The 26,652-nt window shown below is 44.4% G+C and overlaps 1 protein-coding gene across 10 annotated transcripts in view; it reads left to right on the top strand.

The window, feature by feature from the left end:
• Positions 1-26,472, top strand: part of dnm1a (dynamin 1a) — a 48,602-nt gene extending 22,130 nt beyond the window's left edge. For 2 of the 10 annotated variants that reach the window (XM_069715291.1, XM_069715290.1), the window contains exons 14-23: positions 931-942; positions 2,840-2,953; positions 19,553-19,662; positions 19,833-19,944; positions 20,135-20,149; positions 20,475-20,645; positions 20,757-20,998; positions 21,237-21,443; positions 22,727-22,763; positions 23,815-26,472. In XM_069715291.1, coding sequence (XP_069571392.1) covers positions 931-942; positions 2,840-2,953; positions 19,553-19,662; positions 19,833-19,944; positions 20,135-20,149; positions 20,475-20,645; positions 20,757-20,998; positions 21,237-21,443; positions 22,727-22,748 — 1,005 coding nt within the window. In that variant the 3' untranslated portion in view covers positions 22,749-22,763; positions 23,815-26,472. Of the gene's footprint in view, positions 1-930; positions 943-2,499; positions 2,530-2,839; positions 2,954-19,552; positions 19,663-19,832; positions 19,945-20,134; positions 20,150-20,474; positions 20,646-20,756; positions 20,999-21,236; positions 21,444-22,726; positions 22,764-23,814 lie in introns of all 10 variants that reach the window. The other 8 variants (XM_069715285.1, XM_069715284.1, XM_069715289.1 and 5 more) reach the window with 5 other exon arrangements.
• Positions 26,473-26,652: the final 180 nt, after the last annotated feature.

The following is a 26,652-nucleotide window of genomic DNA, read 5'->3' as shown; positions in this document are numbered from 1 at the left end:
TGGCCAGCTAACATCTGAACCTCATGCTCTTTTTCCCCTCAGGCTCTATTCTGTTAGCACTCAGCTCTCTGTTTTCACTCATGCTAGATGTTGCACCGCTATTCGGTATATTGTTACCGTGGGCAACGGTCCATGTCCTACACAATGCTGCCCTGTGCAGCTCTTGCACATGTGACACTCTAATGGACAACAGTTGTCTGATCACAATACAATTTCTCCTTTCTGTGAAGGCTTTATTGATGTCAACACAAACAAAAATATATGAGGGATAAATGATAGTTTTAGTAGATTAAAGCCAACAGTCATATGAGTATCAAACAGAAATCGTTTTAAAATCGTTCGTGTCCATCAAACTGCGTTTAAATAAACACAGTGGCAGACGTTAATGCGATGCATGTGACATATTTCAGTAGTTTACAGTAAGTGCATGAGAAAATATCAAAACATTTGCACGATGGTCCCAATGTTAAAAAAAACATTTAGAAAATTCACAAGATCTGGACGCCCTCTCCGGTGGTGTACCTCCCCATGAAACTTCACTGAAATCTAAGAGTATCATGTTTGAGATGTCTTCTGAATAAAGAAGAAAAATAATCCTCAGAAAAAGGTAATAATTATCTAAACACCACCCAGTACAGCATCTATATGCAGTGAATGCATCACATCAGCTCAACAAACACATATTCATGGTACAAAACAAACCTTTCCATGATTTGCACTCCGCTTTTAGAAATATTTTGAAACTCTTACTGTCAATTTTTATTCTGCTTTTTACACATTTTCCTTTTATTCTTTAATCTTCAGCTCGTAGCTGTAATTTAGATTTTTTTTTTTAATTTTTTTTAATTTTTTTTTAATGTTTCTACTGAGTCTGTTCTCCTTTTGCTCTGTTTCCTCCTTTTCCTCCTCTGTGTGGCTGTTCTGCTTCAGGATGAAATCATGGTGAGTAGTGTGTGTGTGTGTGTGTGTGTGTGTGTGTGTGTCTGCAGGTAGGCTGACATACGTATGAGCTCGTGTTTTTACACTTATGACAAGTTACATGCTTAAACTTGTATGTTTTTTGTGTTTTGAGCTGAAGCTGACAGTTGATACATTAGCGTGTGCGTGTGCGTGTACGTGTGCGTGTGCGTGAAACAAGTTTCATATTAGCTGCTCGTGGATGAGCAGGTGGCTGTAGTGGGAGATGCTTGGCTGCTTCCCTTTCCTCTCTTTTTCAGCTATCTCATCCCTACAGGCTCACACACACACACACACACACACACACACACACACACACACACACACACACACACACACACACACACACACACACACACACACACACACACGCACACGCACACATTTATGCTTCAGGATGGTAAATGTACTGTACAAAGCTGTCAACGTGCTTCACCCTGCAGAGAACATAAAGGAGTTAAATTAAGATGTTATATAATGTTCTTGTTACAGGCGTATTTCAGTCATGTCGAGCGGCTCGGTTTAGAGATGCCCGTTGTGGCTTCAACTCTGAGGTCGGTTTGCTGCTTTGGCAGGAAATAGATGCCCTCCAGCAGTAGCTTGAACTACATAAAGAGAAAGTGACTCTTCTTGAGTTGCATCACAGAGAGAAGGAGAGTTAAATCGAAGAGTCCGACGTCGACAATATCTTCCTCTTTTATTCCCAAATCATCCAAAGTAACCGGAGAACGTAAAAGACTTGTATGTGTGGCAGACATATGGCACCTCCGTAGCTGTCAGTTGTAATAACAACCTCCCCGATCAGGTTGAAAGGTCAGGGGCAGACTGTAAACAAAGTAGTGAACTTTACTTCCTGTTTATAGATGGATGTTGTTGGCCCTTTAAGACCCCGCAGCTCCTGCTCTCCTCATTCAGCGGCCTCCTGACCTCCCCTCCTGACCTCTGCACGGGGAACCGTAGGACCCGTGGAAACAAATATAACATTAAATATCCAGATATAAAATATGATGGCCTCAGTTAATCCCACAAATCCTGCTGCATCCACCAGTCCCTGAATCAGATGTACTACGTGCAGCTAATATTTGTTCCTAGTCAACATACCTTTATGTTAAATTCTATTCCAGATCCCAAAACCTTTCAATATAATTTAAAATGATCCATTCGGGAACGTCTGTGACGTCGTCAGAATCTTTTCTCTCTTAAAAGGCGAACTTAAATAAGTTTCTGAAATTGAACTAAGGTTCAGTCTCCTCACCTAATAATTCTACTTCTTCTATATTCATGAGCACATACAGAACAGAATAAAACAGTGCTGCGTCTGCATTTCCCTGCATGACATTAAAAAGGATTGACATGGGCCACTCTTTCTGTCTCCTCACTCGCCTCATCCCGACCCCGCTTGCTGTCCCGTCGCTGCCGCCCCCAGCAGCCAGCTGCAGTGTAATGTGCTGCTGTAACTGACCAACCTTGTGTACTTGGCCTTTTACTAAATGCCCCTTCGTTGGCGTAGCTTTGTAATATTCTCTCCACGTTCTCATTCAGCCGGAGAGAGGAGTAGGCGATCGGTTCAAGGTAAATAACTCGCACACCACCTACTTGAATGAGTCTGTCGTGTCTGTGAGGTGGAGAGAGTAAATGCCGGATAGTGAAGGAGAAGAAAAAAAAGAAAGAGTGTGAGCAGTGTGTTTAGTGTGTTTTTTTGGCACTTCTCCATTAAAAGCAGGTTCATCACACATTTATTGTGTTGCTACAGATGTGTTAAATACACACGTAGACAAATGTGATGTTAGGTTTGGTGGGAAACAGGCGAGTAGGTGTCTTTGACCTTTTTGGATGTTATTTATAATCCTCCTTTCTGTCTGTCTGTCTGTCTGTCTGTCAGGTGATCAGAAAGGGCTGGCTGACCATAAACAATATCGGCATCATGAAGGGAGGAGCCAAGGAGTACTGGTTTGTCCTCACTGCAGAGTCTCTGTCCTGGTACAAGGATGATGAGGTAAGAAGGCGTTTACACACACACGATTAGGATGTTGTGTGTCTGCATGTTTCTGTATTTTCACCCTTCTCAGGCTTTTTCTTCGGATTTCTGTGAGCTCTGATGTCTTGTATTTAACTGAATCGTCTGACAGTGAAACATTTTAATCATCGGTTTGCTTTTGCAATTATCCCTGCCACCAACTGATTTTCAACAGATGAATCTTCATGTTGAAATGACATTACGCTCCACTGATGGTTTTGTAAATTAGCGATCTGACTAATTCTATGTGGTAGCTATCTGCATCTTAACTGTCCACTTTAAAAATCATCATTTGTGCAACTTTTATAATATTTTCCTGCAAATTACAAAAGCAGGAGTCATCGGGATTTGAGTGTTTATTCTCCGACTTTCTTTTCCACTTTCTCGTACAAAATTCATTCCAGCTCATCCCACTGGCAAATATGAGTCTTGGTCGAGTTTGGCGATTGTCTTCCGCACGCTGAGCCGATTTGACCCAACATGCTTTTGTTACTGGACCGACTGGTCAAAGCGGTGTCCCATGATGCTTTGCAGAACTATTAGGAGCTAGCCACAGTCTCACTGTCTCCAGACCTTAGCCACAGCCGCTGTGCTCGCTGACATCAGGCTGTGTGTGTGTGTGTGTGTGTGTGTGTGGGTGTGTCTTTTGTGTGTGTGTGAGTGTGAGTGTGTGTGTGTGTGTGTAGGACTGAGAAAGCCCTTTCTAAAAAGTCAGGACCCCCCAGCATGTCAGACAGCGAAGCTGGCACACACATGTGCATACCAGAACCCCCTTGCCCTGCCCTGTTCCCAATTACACAGTCACACACACACACACACACACACACACACACACACACACACACACACACACACACACACACACACACACACACACACACACACACACACACACACACACATTTATACATATATATATATATATACACCCGTAAACACTCAAGCTGCTTCTAATAAACTTACTACATTTCAAAGAAGGGGCACAGAGCAAAAGCGGGACTGGATTGCAGGGAGGGAGTGTCTCTTGTTAGCTGGTGAACGGCGGGAGTAACAAGGACCATGTGAAGGCAGAGAAAGTGAGGATAGGAGGTAGCCCAGAAGGAGGGTTGGGGGGGAGGGAGGAGGAGAAATGTTCTAATTTTTACAGTATATCCTCTCTTCCTACCTTTTTCCTCCTCTCCTTTCCCACCACCGCCTCGGAAAGTTCATCCAGAAAGCAGAAGAAAAAGGCTTCGTCATCCTCCCGTCGTCCGTCCGTCCATCTATTGCTTCTGCCTCAGTCTTTCCTCGTCACTCTCTCCTTCTCCTGTGTCCCCTCCCCCCCTCTTCCCCCCCCCTTCTCTCTTGTACTGTATATTTATTTGAATGTGGAACCGCGAGGGAGCACGGAGACCTAAAACCAACACTGTGTGCCGGGGTTACAGCTCAGCGCCGAGTCTGAAGGGCCCTGCAGTTAAAAAGCAGAAAAGCAAAAAGATTAAAAACAAAGTTTCCATTATGCTTTCTATCCAAGCTTAACATTTTATATACACCATTTGCACACACACACACACACACTAGAGGTTAGCGTACCCCTGAGTGCTCAGTATACTGCACACCTGGGTGGATACTTGCCAAAATACACACAGCTAAACTAATTTTTATGTCTAGATTTTTCCAAAAATGCGCCAAATGCAGATGTCGTGCATCTTCTTCTGCAGTTTTTGCAGCTGCATACAAACACATTAACATGTTTCTTTACACCAGCTCGCAAAACAGCGCACCGCCGTTTTATTGGCTGCCTCCTGTCATGGGGAAAACCCTTGCCTAGTCTGGCAACACACACACACACACACACACACACACACACACACACACACACACACACACACACACACACACACACACACACACACACACACACACACACACACACACACACACACACACACCACCCCCAGACACTAATAATAACTTTAAACCCAACTAGTGGTGCCAGGATGTTTTGGTTAGTGTGTGTGTGTGTGTGTGTGTGTGTGTGTGTGTGTGTGTGTGTGTGTGTGTGTGTGTGTGTGTGTGTGTGTGTGTGTGTGTGTGTGTGTGTGTGTGTGTGTGTGTGTGTGTGTGTGTGTGCTCTTAGAAACCTTCTGGTCTGTATTACCACAGGACATGCCAATTCCTTGAATCAGTCTGCTCTGTAGCTTAAAGCTTCCCAAAGCAGAGCGAGGAAGGAAAAACGTGAATGGCGAAACAAACGTTGCAAAAAAAAAACAACCCAAAAATTTAGTTAAAAAGATTCTCAGCTGCGAGTTTATAGACGCTCAGTATATGTGTTATTCAAGGATCGTGTGTCCAACCGCTGTGTGTGTGTGTGTGTGTGTGTGTGTGTGTGTGTGTGTGTGTGTGTGTGTGTGTGTGTGTGTGTGTGTGTGTGTGTGTGTGTGTGTGTGTGTGTGTGTGTGTGTGTGTGTGTGTGTGTGTGTGTGTGTGTGTGTGTGTGTGTGTGTTTCTGCCCGGGTTTCCCTGATCCTGCTGTAAAGCTGCCAGAAAGCCAGACTCGCCTGGTGATCCCAGCTGTAAACATCCTGGGGGGAAACAGCAGACTGCTGCTTTCAACACGCTCACTAGTAACATGTCTGCTACGTGTGTGTGTGTGTGTGTGTGTGTGTGTGTGTGTGTGTGTGTGTGTGTGTGTGTGTGTGTGTGTGTGTGTGTGTGTGTGTGTGTGTGTGTGTGTGTGTGTGTGTGTGTGTGTGGTGGAGCTGTAAATGGAAACAGGTTGGTGTGTGGTTTGCGTTCCTGCAGTCGATGCTCTGCGATGGGACCCCATGTGAATGTTTCGGCTTTCTTCTTTTTTTCTTTTCTTTTCTTTTCTTTTCTTTTCTTTTCTTTTCTTTTCTTTTCTTTTCTTTTCTTTTCTTTTCTTTTCTTTTCTTTTCTTTTCTTTTCTTTTCTTTTCTTTTCTTTTCTTTTCTTTTCTTTTCTTTTCTTTTCTTTTCTTTTCTATTGTGTGTTTGAGAGGGAGACGGGGTTCAAAACGGTTCGCTTTATCAAAGACAGGCAGGCTGGAAGGCACGCTGCAGCCCGGGATGGTGAAAAGAAGTTGAAGAGAAAACAGACCTGGAGGACGAGGCAGGGGGTCTCGCTAAACTCGTAACGTTTCACGTGACGTCACCTACAAACACTGAAACCCGCAAAAAAACCAAATTTACTGTCCTTTTTTTGGGAGGGGGGGCGGGGGGGGGGTGAGCTAAACAAAGACTCGTAAAAAAACAAAACAAAACGGTGAACAGACAATGACAGAGTGGCTGCTCTTTCAACATTTTTGTATGGTGGCTTCCTGCCTCGCTGCACATTACATGGTCATTTGAGGTAAAGCGACCACAAGCTGATGCAGGGAGAGCGCACACATAATTGTGTGTGTGTGTGTGTGTGTGTGTGTGTGTGTGTGTGTGTGTGTGTGTGTGTGTGTGTGTGTGTGTGTGTGTGTGTGTGTGTGTGTGTGTGTGTGTGTGTGTGGGGTGAAAACTGTGTGGTTTAGTTACCCTTTTTTTGGGGTAAGTGTTCATTTTTTGTTCAGTGCGGTGGATCTTCTTTTTTGGTCTCTTTGTAAAAAGATAAACAACATGTTGACAACATCATTTCAGCCGCCACTTAAATCTACATGATGTGTACTTATGGGTAACTCGCTCAAGAACAAAATAAAAAATAAAAACAGGCACAATGTCGCATAGAAATCCAAAACCATCTTTATTTCAACTGTTTCAAAAATTCTTTACACGAGCCGGATCGACCGCACGTCGTCATGGTTACCCCTCCGGTTGGATGACGTAATAAACAGTACACAACAATTATATAGCGAAGACAAACTGTGACTCTGTTTTTCTAAACTTTTAGGACTTCTGTCAGTCGTAAATCCGTCCCGGGCGAGGGCTGGGCCTCTGCGGTGGACCCGCTGGGTGCTTTATTTTAGGCCTGTGCCCAGGCTGGTCCAGATGGACGAAGGGCGGTGCTGCGTGTTCCCGCAACATGATGTGTTTCGGCCTCCGGAGCGCTCTGCGTCTCCTCTGGTTCTTTTTTTATTTTATTTTTTATTTTTTTGGAGTCGTCCCCGTGCTTCCCCGGCCAGCCTAACCAATGTGCAGACTACTGTACAACCACTACTTCCTGAACAGGTAGTCTGAACACTGGGCAGGCGGGCCGGGCGGCTGAAGGATGCTGTGGAGAAGCTTGGGCGTTCACAGATAAGCTCACACACACACACACACACACACACACACACACACACACACACACACACACACACACACACACACACACACACACACACACACACACACACACACACACACACACACACACACACACTCTTAGCTGTATACTCACCGTGACTCCGGACTCCTCCCGCTCTCACAGTCTGACTGCAACAAAGTGCTGATCGAGCTGATCGAGTGAGCTGGAGGAGAAACGGCGTGTAGAGGGATGGATGAGGGGCGCCGGCGAGGAGGAGGAGGAGGAGGAGGAGTGGGAGAAAGAGGAGGAGGAGGAGGAGGAGGAGAGGTTAGACAGAGGTGATAGCCACTGATTGGCAGATTCAATGACATTCCCTCCTGTTTCCCGCTGCGAGAGGAAACATTCCACGTCGAGCTCTGGAGGGAAAACACAAGATGGAGAAAAAAGTCTTTTTAGATACACCAAACGGCAAAAACAAGACGGCAATAAAACCATTTCATACATCTCATAAATGTTGGTTTTCCGTCGGCAGTTTTCAACCTGACAATCACTTTTTTGGGGAAAAAAAAAGAGAATTGACTTCTTTTATAGGCCTGGTTAAAGCCAACAGCACACGGATGAAAGTGTAGACATACACACATCGTTTAGCCCAAATTGGTGGAGCCGAATCTCTGATTGTCTCCGTTGAACCCCAAACCAAGAATAGATCAATAAATGTCAGGGTACGCCACCGGAGTTCAACAAAAACTTTAGAAGTTAGAAAGACAACTTTTTCGTCTTTGAAATTCTTTCGGTTAGAAACTTCCTCGTGGATATTTGCGGTCGACTGAGATCACACCGAGTCTGACCCAACACCTCCCACTAAAACGGCGCCGTACGTAACCTTTCACCTCCTTAACATAGGAAGGAAACTTTTCCTTGAAGATGGGATACCTGCGGCTCGGCGACCTCCTCTTCGTTGCATCTTCGCCGGCTCGAGTGACGTTCCTTCTTCTCGACCGATATTTGTCGTTCTCGCCTTCTTCTCTGAATTCCCAGTGCTTTTCGTTCGATGCTGTCACGCCGTTGTGGCAAAACAAATGTGCTGAAACGTCCCTTTCCTGAGTGGAAAAAGAAAAAAAAAAAAAAAAGCAAGCAAGAAAAAAAAAAAAAAAAAAAAGAAAAAGCGCCCCTCCGGTAGAGAGCAAGGTGGCCCGGCTGGAGGTTCGACGTGGCAAAAGGACTGGCCATCAAGTTCCCCCTTCGAGAGCCAGAAGGAGAAAAGGAGCGAGAGACAGAGGAGATATGGAGAGAGAAAGAGGAGGAGCTCGCCAGCCCCCCATTTTTTCCTTTCCACTCACTTCTTTCTCTCTCTCTCCCCTCCTTCTCGCTGCCCCCCCCCCCCTCCACCATCAGCACCACCTTTCGCTCTTTTTTTTTTTCCTGTCGTTTTTTTTCAGGAGAGAAAGTGGCAGGTCAGAGGTGAACAGGAAGTGAGACGCATTCATTTGGCGTGTGCGTTGTAAAGTTTGGAAAGGGAGTGAAGGGCAGGCTGCAGAGGGAGGGAACCTTTTATTTATTTCTTTATTTTTTTAGTGGAAGCGTATGTGGGCAGATGGGAGGATGTCTGTGTTTGCTCTCTCGTGGAGGCAGATACAGTGGTGTGAAAAAGTGTTTGCTCCCTTCCTGATTTCTTATTTTTTTGCATGTTTGTCACACTTAAATGTTTCAGATCATCAAACAAATTTAAATATTAGTCAAAGATAACACAAGTAAACACAACACCCGCTCTCGGGGTAATTTTGGTCGGCCGGCCGCTCCTGGGAAGGTTCACCGCTGTTCCATGTTTTCTCCATTTGTGGATAATGGTTCTCACTGTGGTTCTCTGGAGTCCCGAAGCTCTAGAAATGGCTTTAGAACCTTTTCCAGACTGATAGATCTCAATTACTTTCTTTCTCATTTGTTCCTGCATTTCTTTGGATCTCGACATGATGTCTATCTTCTGAGGATCTTCTGGTCGACTTCACTTTGTCAGGCAGGTCCTATTGAAGTGGTTTCTTGATTGAGAACAGGTGTGTCAGTAATCAGGCCTGGGTGTGGCTCGAGAAATTGAACTCAGGTGTGATGAACCACAGTTAAGTTATGTTTTAACAGGAGGGGGAAACACTTTTTCACACAGGGCCATGTGGGTTTGGATTTTTTTTCTCCCTTAATAACAAAAACCTTCATTTAACAACAGCATTTTGTGTTTCCTTGTGTTATCTTTGACTAATAGTTAAATTTGTTTGATGATCTGAAACATTTAAGTGTGACAGACATGCAAATAAATTGGAAATCAGGAAGGAGGCAAACACTTTTTCACACCACTGTATATGCGCTTCATAAAGTATCCGCATGTCCCCCCTCCTCCCCTTTTTTTTCTTTTTTTTTCTATCCAGTGCATGCGTGCGTCCCTGCTTCTTTTTTTTTTTTTTTAATACATGTGAGCATATATGTGGTTTTTTGGACATTTGAGTGATGTGTGTGTGTGTGTGTGTGTGTGTGTGTGTGTGTGTGTGTGTGTGTGTGTGTGTGTGTGTGTGTGTAGGAGTGGGGCTGGATGAGAGCAGAGGCTCCACGGTCTTTGTAGCAAGGGCAGGAATGTCGGCGTTTTCTTGGCAAGCGGGAGGAAGCCTTGTAATAACTCCAGATGTGCAGCCCTGTGGTCTCCATCGCTCTCTTGCTCCCTCTGTTTTTACTTCTAAAGCTGATTTCCTCTCCCTGTCCGACTCGAATAAAGAGCCCTTTATGCAGCTCTGCAGCCTCCCCGACACACACACACACACACACACACACACACACACACACACACACACACACACACACACACACACACACACACACACACACACACACACACACACACACACCGAGGGGTGGCGGGGGAGGGGGGGGGTTACTGGTTGGAAGGGTGACATACTACTGGTAAATCAGAACCAGAGCGAAAGACGTTTTGTGTGTGTGTGTGATTTCACAGTTGAGACACAAGTAGTCCGAGTTCGCCTCTTTCACCTTCTTCAGTTCACACGCACTCACTTTTAGGTTTCAGTCGTCCTTCTGGCAGACAGGAGTAATCAATGCTAGTGTTTCCAGGTGTACGCGTGTGTGTGTGTGTGTGTGTGTGTGTGTGTGTGTGTGTGTGTGTGTGTGTGTGTGTGTGTGTGTGTGTGTGTGTGTGTGTGTGTGTGTGTGTGCGTGTGTTGGCCGTGTGTTTGTTTTAGCTTTAGGTTTCTGAGCTTCGACCTGAGCTCGAAATCAAAGCAGGCGCAATCCCAGGAGAGACGAGTCAGCAGTCCCGGTAAGGGATGGAGGGCTGTGGAGGGAAACGGAGGGGGAAATGGAAACGAAAGATGGAAGCAGTTTCAAAATGAGCAAAGAAATAAGAGGTGAAGTGATTAAATACCCCAAAATTTAAACCGGGAAACAAACCAGACACAAAAGAGAGTGACAGAAATCCATCCTCATAGGAGATAAAAGGGATTAATGTTGCAGTTGGGTATCGGGCTTTGAGATTGGAAAGAGTGAATTTTAATGGGTGGGGGGAGGGAGGTAGGGGGGAGGGACCAGGGAGGGGGGCTGTGGTTGCACCAACATTGTTTCCACTGTTTGGATGACCAGGCAGGCAGCTTCCTTTTCAAAGTCTTAGTCAGTAAAGCCAGAAATACTGAGCAAGTATGTACACACACACACACACACACACACACACACACACACACACACACACACACACACACACACACACACACACACACACACACACACACACACACACACACACACACACACACACAGTCGCATCCACTGTAATCAGGGATTCTGTTATGTTATTCCGTCTTGTCATGAAATACGACCAGTTAATGCTGTCACGATAAAACCTCAAGATTCTGACTTTGTTTTTCTTGTCTTTGGATTTTGATATCACATTAAAAGAAAACAACTCCGTCAGTTTATGTTGGTGAAACTGCATCGGTGTGGGGAAGATAAGATTGCGAACACATTACTGTAGATGTATGTGAGAGTGTGTGAAACACTGAAACCCATAAAGAAACCCTCAAAAATGACAAGAGACCCCCGAATAGTCGTCTGTGCTTCCAAACTAGAGATCAGCCATTATTCTGGTTGGATAACATGAATGTGAACCTCTTAATAGGATGATATCATTTTCTTTCTCTCTTGTGATATCATATCATTATTACTTATCTATTGAAAGGAGAAACCAAGAAGCTAACATCCAGGTGATTGAAGAGTAAAGGTTCGGGGACGTCTCTTGTGTTTCATCTGAGCAGAAACCGGAAAGCGAATCCATTTTCCAAAATGTCAAGTATTTGAAATACTTAATATTATTATAATTTCTAGATTAGTAGTGCTTGAAATTCAAATTATAAACACACTGTCACAATTGTGCAAGAAGGAGTTCCCGAGTGCTCAACGAGTTGTGAAGCACGAGGTAACGACTGAGTTCAATAAGATCAAGCAGCTGAACTCAATGCAAAGAAGGTGAAACACAAGTTGGTGAGAAAACTAACCAGAAAAACAGAAGTGAATTAGTTGGATTTCGGTGCAGGTTGGGCAGCTGTGAGCAGGTGAGGCAGACGAGTCAAGAAAAGAGGAAAAGAAAAGACAAACTTAAGACAAAAGAGCAGAAAGCTGAAGTCACGGCAGCGATAGAGGTAGAAAAAGGTGTAAAAATGGTCGAAGAGTCCAGATGATGAAACTCTTAATGTCTGTTTGAGCTATAAAATCAACTGAAATTAATAAAAGTGCAGAGGAGAGTGAACGTAGAGAAGAAGAGGAGATACTGGATGGAAAAATGTTAACAAAACCAGTCATGAATAAATTACTGAGTCTCGTTGTAAAAGAAAACATTAGAAAGGAGGGTTTCGAGATTGTAAAAGAGAAACGAAATTAGTGGCGACCGCAGCGTGTTCAGAGCGAGCCGAGGAGGTACGCCGGCCGGTTTCTGGTTAATTCAAAGTTGATGAGATGAAGTGAGTAATGTTGTGCGTCTCTTTCTGGAGATTATCATTTCTTCACTGATTGTTCTCGTATCCAGAACAAAATGTCAGGACAAAAATCCCGGAAGATACGAAGCCTGGGAGTAAACCCAAACAGACACAGGACAGATTACAAGAAACCACAACAGTGTGTGTGTGTGTGTGTGTGTGTGTGTGTGTGTGTGTGTGTGTGTGTGTGTGTGTGTGTGTGTGTGTGTGTGTGTGTGTGTGTGTGTGTGTGAGACAGTTTATTACTCATGTAAATCTGTTTAATCAGGGTGAATTTGAGGACCTGCCATAATGCAAATCATTAATGGATACAGTATTTTTAGCATGAAAATTGGATCCGAGTAAGATTCAGGTTTAGTTTAAGTTTAAGTGTGTTTGTGTTATTATTAAAAGTATTTTCATACTGTTTAATGTTAGTTTTGATGTTTTGTCCTAATAACCTACTTTTCCATGATTTCCTGAATGAGATGCTGTTGAATCTTCACCTTTGACATAAGTGAAGGATTTTTATGCTCGTAAATATCAAGTTTCACAAGACTGAATTTACTGTAAATGTAAAAAAAACAAAAAACTCTCCACACTTGGACCTGCCCATCAACAGCACAATCACATCCTAAAAATATACTTAACCTCGACACACCCTCTGTCTTGTACGCAAAATGATGGAGTCGCAGGGAGCAAATTTTAAATTCAAGCTCTTTATTTTCCTACAAGAAAAGGCCAGAAATAAAGCGAGCTGTTTATTTAGGTCTCCGTGTATTTGGATGACGTCTGTGTGTCAGTCACAGAGTTACAGTTAAGATTCGACGAAGGTCGTGGTTGCCATAGGCGACAGAGAGACCCGTATGAACTGTATAAATAAAGACAATTAAAATTTTTGTTGAGATTTTTTATTTTTTATTTTAAGTAAAGAAAAAAAATACATGTCGGGACTTTAATATTCATTTTTGCACATGAAAACCACATGTGGCTTCAAAGCGTGTTTACTTTTCAGACTCGGATCGGTTTACACGCGTGAACGTTTTACATACGTGACGGTTTCACTTTTTACGTGCTGCATTTTTTTGTAATTTTTTTGTTTTGTTCCCGCCGTTGTATCCGATGAATATTTGTTTCACTTGTGAAAAACCAGGAGACTATTTACGTGCCTCATTTGTCATTCTGACAGATGTGTAAATTCAAGATAGTGAGCTTCCGTGACCTTTTGTGACGTTCCTCAGGTTTCACGCCACCTTTTAGCGCTTGTCAGTAAAAACACACTAAACACACCGGTTGAACATTTGTCTTCCGTCATACAAGTTTCTCTCGACGTGTGTGTGGATTTTCACATGTGTTTATATGGTTACTTGGCTGCGACCCCCCCCTCCCCCCTCCCTCACCCACCCTCCTTCCTTTACTCTTTGGTGGTCACTGGTGATTGATCACATGTCCTGGCTCGCCCCAAGGTTGTTACACTGACCTTCTGCAGAAGTAAATGCACAGCGAGATAATTAACTGCTTAGCAATTATCTGCTAAACAGGAAGGTATCGCCGACCTGCCAGCCCGCGCTTAACCGCCAACACCGCGCCTCCTTCCTCCATGAACACGTCTGTTCTTCTATGAGCTCGTTGCCCACTAAGCCGAGTAAAGCACAAAGGCTGTCACTTTATTTATTTTTTATTAAGAAGAAATAGGAAAAAAAAAGAGCGGCCAAAACTTTCTCATAACAGTAAAATGTGAGAATTCATGTTTTTTTTTTATTCCCGTGAAAGTGAACACTTCAGATTAGATTTGTTTCCCTGAATCATTTATCTGCAGCTGTCAGACCAGCTAGAAAAAAAACAGCCCTTTGTGTCTGCACAGTTATGAAGTAGCACTTTGCATGATATATAAAGTATTAGACGGTGCGGACGCTGGCACGCCGCCCAACCTGATTTGTTATGAACGTTATTGCACAACCTTGACGCTCGATGAGTCATGAACAGCTGCGTGTTTTTACACATTGTCCCAGAATAACTCCAATCTAGCAGTTCCCAATTTTAATTCTCAGATAAATTGTTTCTGCTCTTGATTTAAATGTTGGCAACATGTGGCCTCGCTTTAAATAAAGTCCAAACAGCATTAAGTCAAATTAACTTTCCTCAGACGCTGCCTCTGCTGTTTCCCATCGGCATGCAGGTCGCAGACCAAACACGGGTTTTGCACGTGTCAGTGTTTTTTTGGGGGGATTATGTATAATATTTGTTCGGCTCTCGTCCCGCAAATGTTCACGAAAATATCTCCTGAGAGATCATCTCTGACAATTCTGCAGGTTCAAATTAAATTCTACCAAACAAGTGCATCAAAGCCGCTAAAAGTTTCATCCCCGTATGCGTGTTTTCCCATCGAGGAAGAAATACAGAACTCCTCTCTGTGTTTCATTTTTATTTTTTTTTAAAAGGCAGAACTCAATCGGAGGAATGGCAGAAGAATGGAGGGAAAGAAAAACGGAGGGAGGTGAGGAGGAGGGTTGTGAAAATTGCCGTTGGCTGCCACCCAGGGCCCAGTCTTTGTGGTAATGAAGGGTTAGAAGCAGCGTTATTGCTCCCAGATGCCGTGCGGCTTCTCCGCAGCCCTTTGATGCGCGGCCCAAGTAACTAGGACTTTTCTATCAGCCTCCCATCGCCATACATCCCCCTCATCCCCCCCCCCCCCACACACACACACACACACACACTAAGACATGCAGCCTCTTAAAACAACATGGATGCTGGAAACGAGTATCTTCTTGGTTTAACCAACCGAACGGCTCTGATTTGTTTGGATGTGTTAATTGGAGCCGGTTTGTGCGAGGGACCCCGTGGACGTGTGTTTTGGTGTTTTCCATGTGTGTCTGGATCGTCACCAACATGTTGAGGTTGTGTTTTGAGTCTTCGAGATGTTTTTTTGGACGGCGAAGTGCCTTTATGAATTCAGAAGTGAACTTCCTCTGCCTTTTTTTTTTTTTCATAATGAGCCTGCTATTACTCACTAGCAAAACAAAACCATGAAAAGTACTTTGTTCACGCACGGCTCCGAACGCCGGCGACGCTCAGGCTTTCTGCCGGGAGCGTTGCTGCGTGCGAGTGAAGGGAAGGAAAATGTTCCACGTGTGGAGGTTGAGACAAACGGAGGATCACACCTGTGGTACTGTTTAAAGAAAAAAAAAATCAAATTAAACTCGATAAAATCACGAATCTGGGAGGGAGATGTTGGACTGAAAAGGCTTCAAAGCCGGCGTCTCGGGTCAAAAAGGCAAATTGTCTTCTGGGATTTCTGCTTTTATTTCAATATGATGGGAATCAACAAACACGTAAAGTCTCCTGTGTGACAGACGCTTTTAGTGTGAATTTATTTTTAGCTTCCTCACGAATCTTGCTGTCATATTCACTCATAATGAGCAGGTGTGTGTGTGTGTGTGTGTGTGTGTGTGTGTGTGTGTGTGTGTGTGTGTGTGTGTGTGTGTGTGTGTACCTAGTACTTTCCAATCTGTGACATCATAAATACATATGACATCATAGTTCTCAGAACCTGCTTAACTTCCAGCACAACGTCTCTCATCGACCGCTGACGTGAATCTTTCTTTCAACGTCACCGATGGCGACTCGAGACAACTCGCCTTCCTCCACGGTCTGCGCAGCCCGGACGAGTCTGCAGGTCGATGCCGACCACAAATTCTGGTCCATCATGGACGACGAGACGGCGTACGCTCGTCTGAAGCTGGAAGCCTTCGTAGTCGCCGCCGGCATCGCCAGACACCGGAGAAATCAGAGGACTCCCGTGTCCAAGTTTCACCCGATGAGCTGTAAAGAAGTCGATGACGGCAGCTTCCGGTCGACGACGGAAGACGACGACACGTCTGCTCATTTCAAGGAGGAAGTGCACAAAGTGACCGATCTGATCGGCAGAGATCTGCGTGACCGGAGTGGATACGAGAAGGATCCGAAGAACGTTTGGACCTCGGTGAAGAAGGACGGGAACGTTCACGCCGACCGAGACTCGGCGTCCGAGTCGACCGGCTCTCAGGACGCTCTCGGACTGAAGCTCGGACGTCCTCCTGAAGCGTCCGTCCCTCAGCCGTCCGTTGACTCCACATCTGCTGCTTCTGCTGCCAAAGCAAAACCCTCCCAAGCGATAAGGCCCCGAAAAAAGACTGATGAAGACCAGAAACCACTCGTGACGTTGTCCGGTCCTAAAAATAGCTTAAATCACCTCTTTGAGCTCCACAGCTGCGACGATTGGGAGAAAAAAATGGTCGGTTTGACTTCCGTCCAAGAGCTGGCGAGGAACCGTAAGGAGCTGGCGACGCGTCGTGAGGTCGGCACGTGCGTCACAGAGGAGGTCGAAAGCCTGCGTCCGAGGGTGTCGGGCGTCGCTATGGCTACGCTACGCAAGATGTACGCTCGCCTCCGGACGGGCGTGGACGACAACGGGCACGGACGACAGCGGCCCCGTCCGGCGGCAGGCCGACCCGACGCCATGATTCAGAGCTGCAGCCCTGAACGCCCTGCGGAGCGGCGGGCTGAGTCACAGCAGCGCCGCCGTCAGGGCGAGCGCGGCGCTGCAGCTCGGCCGTGATTATATCACTTTATTATAATACTCAAACAAAGTGGAGCAAAATAAACAAGCATGATCGGAGTCGATGTCTTTACGGTTTCAGGGTCGTCAGGCCAAACACAAAATTACTCTACAAACACTTTTTTTTTTTACATAAAGTAAATCAATAAAAACTGACACGGTCAGCAGTTTTTAATGAAATGGTTTCATCACCGTAAAATAAATATGGAATCAATACTATTTGGTTGCATATGTAAAAACAGTGGAACTTTATTTTGACATTATTTTGTCCCTGTTTCATGTTTACAGTGATGATAGTTTGACTGACAGCTGGCAGCTAAATTTCACACATTTAGGTCAAGAAAAAATAGGAATATAATTAAAAAAAAAAAAAGTAAGAGCCTTATAGATGTCCTGTGCATATTTCTGAATACATTTGAGCCTAATCAAATTACTGCCGACCGGATTACTAGTTTGCAGTCGTAGTTGTAGTGTTAGTTTGCAAAATGCAGCGCTGCAGTGATCTAAAAGAACGGTTATAGTTGCTGACTTTCTGTGGCTTTCACTCAGTTTTTCTCTAAATCACTTAAATCTCTTCTGCATTTCAGAATCTGTGCTCTTTTATTTTTAATAACCCACATACACACAAATGCATTAAAAGCCCGGTCGTGGTACTTCCACACCTCGCTGGATGTGCTGCAGACGAAGGTCAAATGAAGGGCGTACATACTGAATACAGCAGGCAGCCCTCGTATCATTTGTCCGTCTGTGTGCATTGAGAGTTTCCCTGTGATTGTTGCTCAACGTCTGAAATCTGCCCTGTTGCCCTCTCACGCTGACTGGATTTTATAGACGCATGTGGGAAAGCGTTCAGTCTCCTCTACTTCCCCCCGAAGCACCGGCACGCACACGTAAAAACACACGTGAAAGAAAACGGCCTAATGGACCAGAAGAAAGTACTCGTTTGATTGGATGTTGCCGTCATGGAGACGCTCAACAGATACCTGCTTTTTATTAACTTATTTTTCTCATCTGATCCAAATTCTTCCAATCTTACGTCCTCGCCAGAAAATACCCGACAAATAGTTTTCTCTCTCTACTTTAGTTTATTTTCTCTTTACTTTCCCCCCTCATCATGTACACACTGACTGCCCCCCTCCCGCCCCCACCCACCCTTCCTCCCTCCTCTTCCTCTCTTTCCAACTCTCCTGACAGGATTTACTGGCCAGAGGAGAGGAAAATGTATGAATCAGTCCAAGGTTGCTCACTCCCAGGGAGAGGGGGAGCGAGGGAGCGAGGGGGAGCAAGAGGGGAAAAAAACTAAAAAAAAAAAAAAGATGGAGGGAGAAAAGGAGGAAGGCGAGGATGAAGAAATCCTGAACAAATGAAAGAGAGAGTGAGAGAAAGATGGAGGACGGGGACTCACCAGCACTATGAATGATGATGTCAGCAGTCTGGGGCGACTGCTTGTTTGGCTTCTTTTTTTATTTTTTTTATTTGTATAGTGGACACCCGGGTGTACTAGCACTGGCAAATGTGTCTGTGTTTATATGTGTGTGTGTGTGTGTGTGTGTGTGTGTGTGTGTGTGTGTGTGTGTGTGTGTGTGTGTGTGTGTGTGTGTGTGTGTGTGAGAGAGGTTTTACATGCATTTAGGGGATATGACCATTTGGCTGCGCAGGTCATAAATCCTTTGATGAAGGAGTTTGGTCACACATACAGTCCCTCGTCTCTCTCACACACACACACACACACACACACACACACACACACACACACACACACACACACACACACACACACACACACACACACACACACACACACACACACTGGGTTGGGCAGGGCAGGCCCGTGGTTAGCCATCCAGATGGTTTTAAGGTTAGTTAGAGACTACGCTCAAAGGTGCTGTTTGCAACCAAAGCAGTGTGTGTATTTCTGTGTGTGTGTATTTAGTGTGTTTATAGAAACTCACTAACCCTGTGCTATTTTTAGAATCACATTTAGTTAATTCTTATTTTACAGTTCACAGTAAAACATTCACACACCCACACACACACACACACACACACACACACACACACACACACATGCAAAAACATCCTCGATAAAGAAACTGCATGTTGTAACAAGAGACTTTGAGGAGTGTAACCACAGTGTGTGTGTGTGTGTGTGTGTGTGTGTGTGTGTGTGTGTGTGTGTGTGTGTGTGTGTGTGTGTGTGTGTGTGTGTGTGAGAGTGACAGACAACGGCATGTGTCAGACTGAGCTGACTGACTAACTTTGAGGCTCCCTGATTCATAAATAGTTGGACGTCTGTGTTTGTAATATGTTGTGTGCAGATTTACAAGTACAAGAGATTTCTTCTCTCTCTCTCTCTCTCTCTCTCTCTCTCTCTATGTGTGTGTTTCTCATTTGTAGCTCGCCCCCCTTTTTTTGACTGCACAACTGTAATCAAAACCACAGACTCACAGACTGTGTATGACTTTCCCATCCATCTCTGAGCTTTTTTTTTTTTTTTTCCGGTCTGCTGGTTAACTTAATTTAATGTCTTCTTTTATCTGCTCCCTTTCTGTCTCTTTTAGTCTTTCTATCGTTGTTTTAAATCTCTTTGCTTCCGCCAACGGATTATTTAAACACTTTACTGATGCGTATTTAGTTCTAAATGAATTAACCCGCAATGATCATAATGCAGCATCTATATCTGCTTTGGCATTTCAAGCCGCAGTCGACTGTTTTTCCTCTTCGACTTTCTCCCTCCTCACCAATGTGTCTCTCTGTCGCCCCCTGCAGGAGAAGGAGAAGAAGTACATGCTGCAGGTGGACAACCTGAAGCTGCGTGATGTGGAGAAAGGCTTCATGTCCAGCAAGCATATCTTTGCCCTCTTCAACACTGAGCAGAGGTGTTACCACACACACACGCGCACGCGCACACGCACACACACACAGGCTTAAAAATGACTATAAATAAATGTAAAAGCATTCTCTTAAATAGTCGTGTAAGTAAAAATACTCCTTAAGTAAAATACAAATCTTCTGTGCAGTGAGTACTGATTTGGTCGTGCGTCCACAGAAACGTGTACAAGGACTACCGTCAGCTGGAGCTGGCCTGTGAGGGACAGGAAGACGTGGACGCCTGGAAGGCCTCCTTCCTCCGAGCTGGAGTTTACCCTGAACGCATCGCGGTGAGATTTACTGCCAAAGGCGGTCAAACACTTGACACCGTTTCCTCATGAGTGACAGGTCGCTAGAAATGAAGTTGAAATTGTTGCCGTGCTGTTGACTTGTTCATTTTAATGTCGTCATGTCTCTGACATGCTGTCTGTCCCTTTCGATGTGTTTTTTTTTTTCTTTCATTGCTGTTTGACGATGTAGGACAAGGAAGGAAAGGTACGTTACGTCACACCTTTTCATCATATTGGAGTTTTTATATGTCACATTTGATGTGTGCTGCCATTTTACATTTAATCCAAAATACTTCTTCTAATGAGACATTTCTAATGAATTATTAGTAATAAAATAATAAAAGTCTTGATTGTTATTTGTAATCAATCATGGCCCTCTGATCTATTTAAAATGGTCAATAGACTGTTATCTTGTCTTTACGTGCATTTCGTGGTATTTTGTGCAAAAAGTTTGGATGACGTGAAGTCAGAGAGTAAATAATAAATCATGCCGAGTCATCTCTTTAAAAACCGTCCGACTGTCTCCTCAGAGCGACGGCAGCGATGAAAACGGCTCCGACAGCTTCATGCACAGCATGGACCCTCAGCTGGAGCGGCAGGTGGAGACCATCCGTAACCTGGTGGACTCCTACATGGCCATCGTCAACAAGACCGTCCGCGACCTGATGCCGAAGACCATCATGCATCTGATGATCAACAACGTGAGACCGAGCGCGCGGTTAAATACGACGCCCGTAATTTTGTACCGTTCGACGTCGCCGACACGTTGTTGTTGTTGTTGTTGTTGTTTTGTTTCCTCCCTCCGCGTCCAGACGAAGGAGTTCATTAACGCCGACCTGCTGGCGCAGCTGTACTCGTGCGGCGACCAGAACAGTCTGATGGAGGAGTCCCAGGAACAGGGCCAGCACCGCGACGAGATGCTGCGGATGTACCACGCCCTGCGGGAGGCCCTCAGCATCATCGGAGACATCAGCACCACCACCGTGACCACCGCCATGCCGCCGCCCGTGGACGACTCCTGGCTGCAGGTGCAGCGCAGCGGCTCCGGAGGACGGTGAGGGACGTTCCGGAGACTTATTGGTGGCAGCCGATGAGACGTGATTTGTTATATTCTTCTTATAGAGCACCAAAAACAAAATGTCCCAACTAATTATCACTTGATAAATATCGGGGGAGCAGCTGGATATCTGGACTTTAATCTCACCAGATATTTGTTTCACCGTTTCATTTTGGTGGAGTAACAAAGGATGGACAAGCAGAGTGGATAAGACACACCTCTCTGATGTCTCCAGGTCTCCGGCCACCAGTCCAACTCCCAACCGCAGGGCTCCGCCCCCGGGACCCCCGGGCCGCCCGGTCTCCCGTGGACCTCCGCCGGGGCCTCCTCCCGCCGGGGGGCCCCCCGTCCCGTCTCGCCCCGGAGCTTCTCCCGACCCTTACAGCGGGCCACCTCCCACCGTGCCCTCCCGACCCAACCGCGCCCCCCCGAGCGTGCCCAGGTGAGTGACGTCCCCGACAGGTGTGAACGACCTTTGACCTCCCGACCGACGTAGAATACGTTTCAGGAGATCTTTACGACGACGTCCAAACTGTAGTTTCCAATATTTTTGATGTGACCTGAGCTGAAGTGTGGATGCTCTCTGTTACTAAGGGGGATGTGAAGACGCCTGGATGAGGAGATAAAGGAGGTAAACGTGAGTGGTTGTGGTAGAGAATAGAAGAATAGATTGTTAGCGATCCTTCAGTAGATGAACAGTAAAATAATCTCTTTTGGTTTCAACGCACCATCGAGCATCGCAAGTAACAGCCGACACACGTGTTCACCGCTTCGCCCACAGCCCTCATCCGACTAGTTAAGATATCTGAGCTTCAAAGTCCTTCGGAGGGTTAACGGCTTCTAGTTTTGACCGTGTAGCTCCGCCCCTTTGCTTGCCTGTTCCTGTGAGCGAGCGAGCGAACGTCTTTTAACCCGGATTCACTGTCAGAGTAGCAGCTTGGCCTCTTCTGCTGTAGCCGACGCTAACGTCGCTGAGCCAAGCTCTCACGGGAAAATGCAACCTAAAAAAAACCAAGAAAAATCTGACCTTTAAAAAAAAAAGAAAAGAAAAATCTGACCTCTAAAAAAAAAAAAAAAAAATCTGACCTCTAAAAAAAAATAAAAAAATCTGACCTCTAAAAAAAAAAAAAAATAAAAATCTGACCTCTAAAAAAAAAAAAAAAAACCTAAAAAAAAAAAAAGAAAAATCTGACCTAAAAAAAAAAAAAAAATCTGACCTAAAAAAAAGAAAAGAAAAATATGACCTCTAAAAAAAAAAAGAAAAATCTGACCTCTAAAAAAAAAATCTGACCTAAAAAAAAAGAAAAAAGAAAAATCTGACCTCTAAAAAAAAGAAAAGAAAAATCTGAAAAAAAAAAAAAAAAAAATCTGAACTCTAAAAAAAAAAAAAAAAAATCTGACCTAAAAAAAAAGAAAAATAAAAATATGACCTCTAAAAAAAAAAAAAAAAAAAGAAAAATCTGACCTCTAAAATTTTTTTTTTTAAAATCTGACCTCTAAAAAAGAAAAATCTCAGTTTCCTGTCCAGTCGTCGTTTTTGCGAAACCATCCAAATCATTTCCCGTCTTCTGGTGGGTCCAAAGTGAGAGCTGAGCACACGCGACGTTGGTCCTTTCCTGCACTGTAACTGTCTGCACTCCTTTTCTCTCTTCTTCCTCTTCCTCCTCTTCATCCCTCTCTCCCTCACCACGTCTATCCCACACATGACTATGGTTCCTTCTACAGAATCACTATCACTGACCAATGAGGACTAACGTTTCTGGTACGTTGGGTACTGACCGACATCATCATCATCATCATCATCCTCTCAGTAGACATCCTTTCACTGCATGACATTTCTTTTTTTCCCCTCACTTTTCTGTTTTTCTTCTCAAAGCGCTGCATGAGCAAACACACACACACACACACAAGGTGTGTGTGTGTGTGTGTTTGCATCAGTGTGTGAGCTGATTTTAGTCGATGCTCATTTGTTAACGGAAAAAACCAGGAGTTTTCTGAGTTTACAGCCGAAGCGGGTTCGAACGGGATTCAACTCAAATATCTGAAACGTAAACGAACGTTGTTGGTTTTTTGTTGTTGGTTTTTTGTTGTTGGTTTTGTGTTGTTGGTTTTGCGTTGTTGGTTTTGTCTCATGTCGTATGTGGTGATCTGTCATGACATCCCACCCGTCCGTTGTCCAGAGTTTCAGGCAGCACTGCTGCATTTTTCTTCATTTTCAGCACTTGATAGTTTTAAATATTTCAGGGATCTGAAAAAGAAAACAACAATCTGAAAGTGGAACATCAGTCTGTGGTTGAACTGCTTGCAACTTATAGATGTGAAGGAACCGGTGAAGACCTGGTTTGAAAGAGTAACAGGTTAAAAAGGAGACTTTCTCATCTTATTTTTGGCTGAATCAGCACATTTTCTACTGTTTCGGAGGTTATTTGAATTTGAGGCTCGCTGATGCATAAAATCTTTCAACAGCAGTTTGTACACACTTTTTCTTTCTTTTTTTTTTAATGTTTTTTGCTCTCCGGTATCAACAACATATGTCTTTATAAGTAATCTGTGAAACAACAGATCAGATCCGCAGTAACAGTCTTCATTCGTGAACGGACCCTGATACGTTGATGTTGTTTTATGTAATATATATATATATATTACGTGTTATCTTCTGATAGAAACGGCCTGTGAGGGAAGAAACAGTATTTCTGTGTCTGTGCATGAATCAACACACGGAGGCTTCGACATCTTCACCTGGACTCTCAAAGAAGACCAAAAAAACCCACTAATCCAACGTCTCCTCTCCACTTTGTGTCTGTCCACGGCAGTCGGAGACCCCCACCATCTCCAACCCACTAGAGCTCCTCCCACCTCCTCCTCCTCCTCCTCCCCCCCACCCGCTCCTCCTCTGGATGAGAGGCCGCAGACAACAGCGCCACCTTCCTGTCGTTTCCTGGCTCATCCGACCCGCGCCGGCCTTCTCCTCCTTACAGCAAGCCATGTCTCTCTTTCTCCCCCCTCCCCCCACACCTGCTCCCCCACTCTGTTTCACAGAGATGCAGAAATACTTGAAAACACACTTGCATGACTGACTGACACACACACACACACACACACACACACACACACACATTATATACAAGCGAACACATACAGAATACTTTTCCTGCTTTTAAACTAAGGGGGCGTAGACGTTTACAAGACTTAGCATGACGCTCTGGCTGAGGATTTCTAATATTTATTCAGACTTATTTTCCCATTATTACCATTTTGTTTGTGGTGTTTTTCTGATTCAGTTGATTTTTCTTTAAAGGAATACTTCACCAAACACGTTAAAGTTTTGTATGACAAGATGCCCGTGTGATGCTGAAAGACCCCAAAAAATTATTCAAATGTGTTTGATTTTTTTTTTTTTTAAATATATATATTATGACACTGAACAGCAAAACAAGCTCAGTTATTTAAATACTTCACTGAGTAGTTTCATGCATGTTGTGAAATCGTAAAAACGTAATTGCAACTCTAATGTGTATAAATGCTTTGCAGCGTTTCGGGCTCCGAGTTTGAAGTCAGATACGAATCACGGGTGAAGTTTTTCTTTAAGGGAGGTGATGCAAGCTGAAGCATCTTCGAAAACATCTTCTCATTTCTCACTGTGTTCAGGTTCTGATCTGTAACTGTGGTTTCCCCCAAAATCACAGGCGAGGACACACTTCACTCACATTTAATCAAATCCTGCTGGACAAGAGAGGAAATGTGCCATTTACACATTCGACGTTTAGTTTCACAGTTTTGAAGTTGACATTTGATGCCAGCAGGTTTGAGCTGGAGACGATTTGTGTCCTCACCTTTTGGGATTTCTGGATTTTTATCTTTCAATTGTATCATCCTGCAAAATGAGGCCTTCTTTTTATTTTCTCTCCATTTCTACTCTTTCCAACAAAACAGCCGGCCGAGCTAGGGCGGGCCCCCTCGCCCTGAGAGCCCCCTGCCTCCATTCGACTAGAAGACCCCCCCCCAACCCCACCATACACCATTCTGTCTTTTACCTCCTCTCATCTATACCTAATCTCGGTTTTCCACCATCACCCATCGACTGAAACAGACTGCAACATCACTCACATCAGGGAGGAGAGCTTGAATGAAATGAGGAAAGGATGCATCGCCTACAGACTCTCCACTCTGCTGCTGCTGCTCTTCATCCCTCCTCTTCCTCCCTTGCAGTAGGACGGGAGGAGCGATCACCGTCACTGTTATATCCACCCGTGTCATAACTCTCTTCTGTGATTGAATCATTGAATCGCCGCCACCTCTCACAACCGCTGTTGTCTGTGCTTCCACAGAACCTATGCAACATACAAAAAAAAGTGTCTCAATCTTTTCTGACATAAAAATAAATAAATAAATAAATATGGGCCTCCCACGGCACTTTTCCCTCTTTCCTCTTCACAGAAACGTTGCTACTGCATTATCTTATCGAGGCAGGATATTAAACAGAAAGTGCAATATGTAGGAAGTCCTTCTGCAGACACACGTGAGATCTGAGAGGAACTCTGTGGCCTGGGTTGCATCCTAAGACTGTTAAGATGGCTCCTTACACATCCTTTCAATTCAGAGAGGATGAGATCCCTGAATGGGAAAAAGTTTCAAATATCAGCATCGATCACATTATGCATGAAAATGTCTGATGTACTGAGTCAGCATTTGAATCCAGGTTGATGATCTGCCAATTGTTTATTTTTTTGTCCTTCTTTTGTTCTGTTCTTCCTTCCTGTTTCTCTCAGCGGTTACGGGGGTGAGTGACATGAAAACAGCCAGTCTATGCTTTCAAAACTAGCTCCTTCTGTCTCACCCTCAAATCGCTGCCTGCGAGTCAAACCCATCCTTACTAACCCTTTTTTTTCTACCACTAAACCCAATGTTGTATTTTTGACCCCCCCCCCCTCCCCGCCACGCAAACACAACCGACCCACAAGAAAAAAACCATCCACCTCTGTACCCCTACTGATGTCACTCCATTTAAAACACTCCACATCCCCCTTGTACATCTTGAAATTCTCCACGACTGCAAAGCAAACACTTCAAATCATTATTCTACTTATTATTTAATGGTAAATAGTTTATTATGAACATATCTTACTGTGTTATTATGTATATGTGTGGTGCATCTTATTGGACTTGTACTTCCACTGTCTAGAGAATTTAGTCTGCAATGTATGAAACAGCTGAATATTTAAATTATTATGAATATACGAGTATAAGAAAATAATGTCGGGGAAAAAAAACGTACAAAAAAATACATAATTGAGTGATGTATATGGACGTTGGCAGGTTGTTTGATACTTTTTGCTCGTAGCGAGGGTGTTTTCTGCTTTTCCTCGTCCCTGTGTAGAGTAGCAGGGAGGGACGTGCGGGTGCGTTCGAGCTGATGTGGACGCAACAGTGACTCGAACCTGTCAACACATTAAAAACTTCAGTGTAACGAGTGAAGCTTCCTCTTTTGTCTTCTTTTTCTTTGCACGGCAGTAAACATCAACACGACAGGATATTAGAGACCGGAACAGCGAATCCACTAATTAAATACAATATTTACTGGTCGTATAGTAACAAGACATAAGAGCCTGTAGCTGCTGACAGCAGCTCTGTGAGGCTGTACAAATATATTA

Source organism: Brachyistius frenatus, unplaced genomic scaffold (genome assembly GCF_029030835.1).
Source record: "Brachyistius frenatus isolate BFR_SWC_R1_liver_20210118 unplaced genomic scaffold, ASM2903083v1 Contig_140, whole genome shotgun sequence".
Taxonomy (NCBI): domain Eukaryota; kingdom Metazoa; phylum Chordata; class Actinopteri; family Embiotocidae; genus Brachyistius; species Brachyistius frenatus.
Note: the sequence above shows the minus strand (reverse complement) of the source record. Positions and strands in the feature narration are given on the sequence as shown.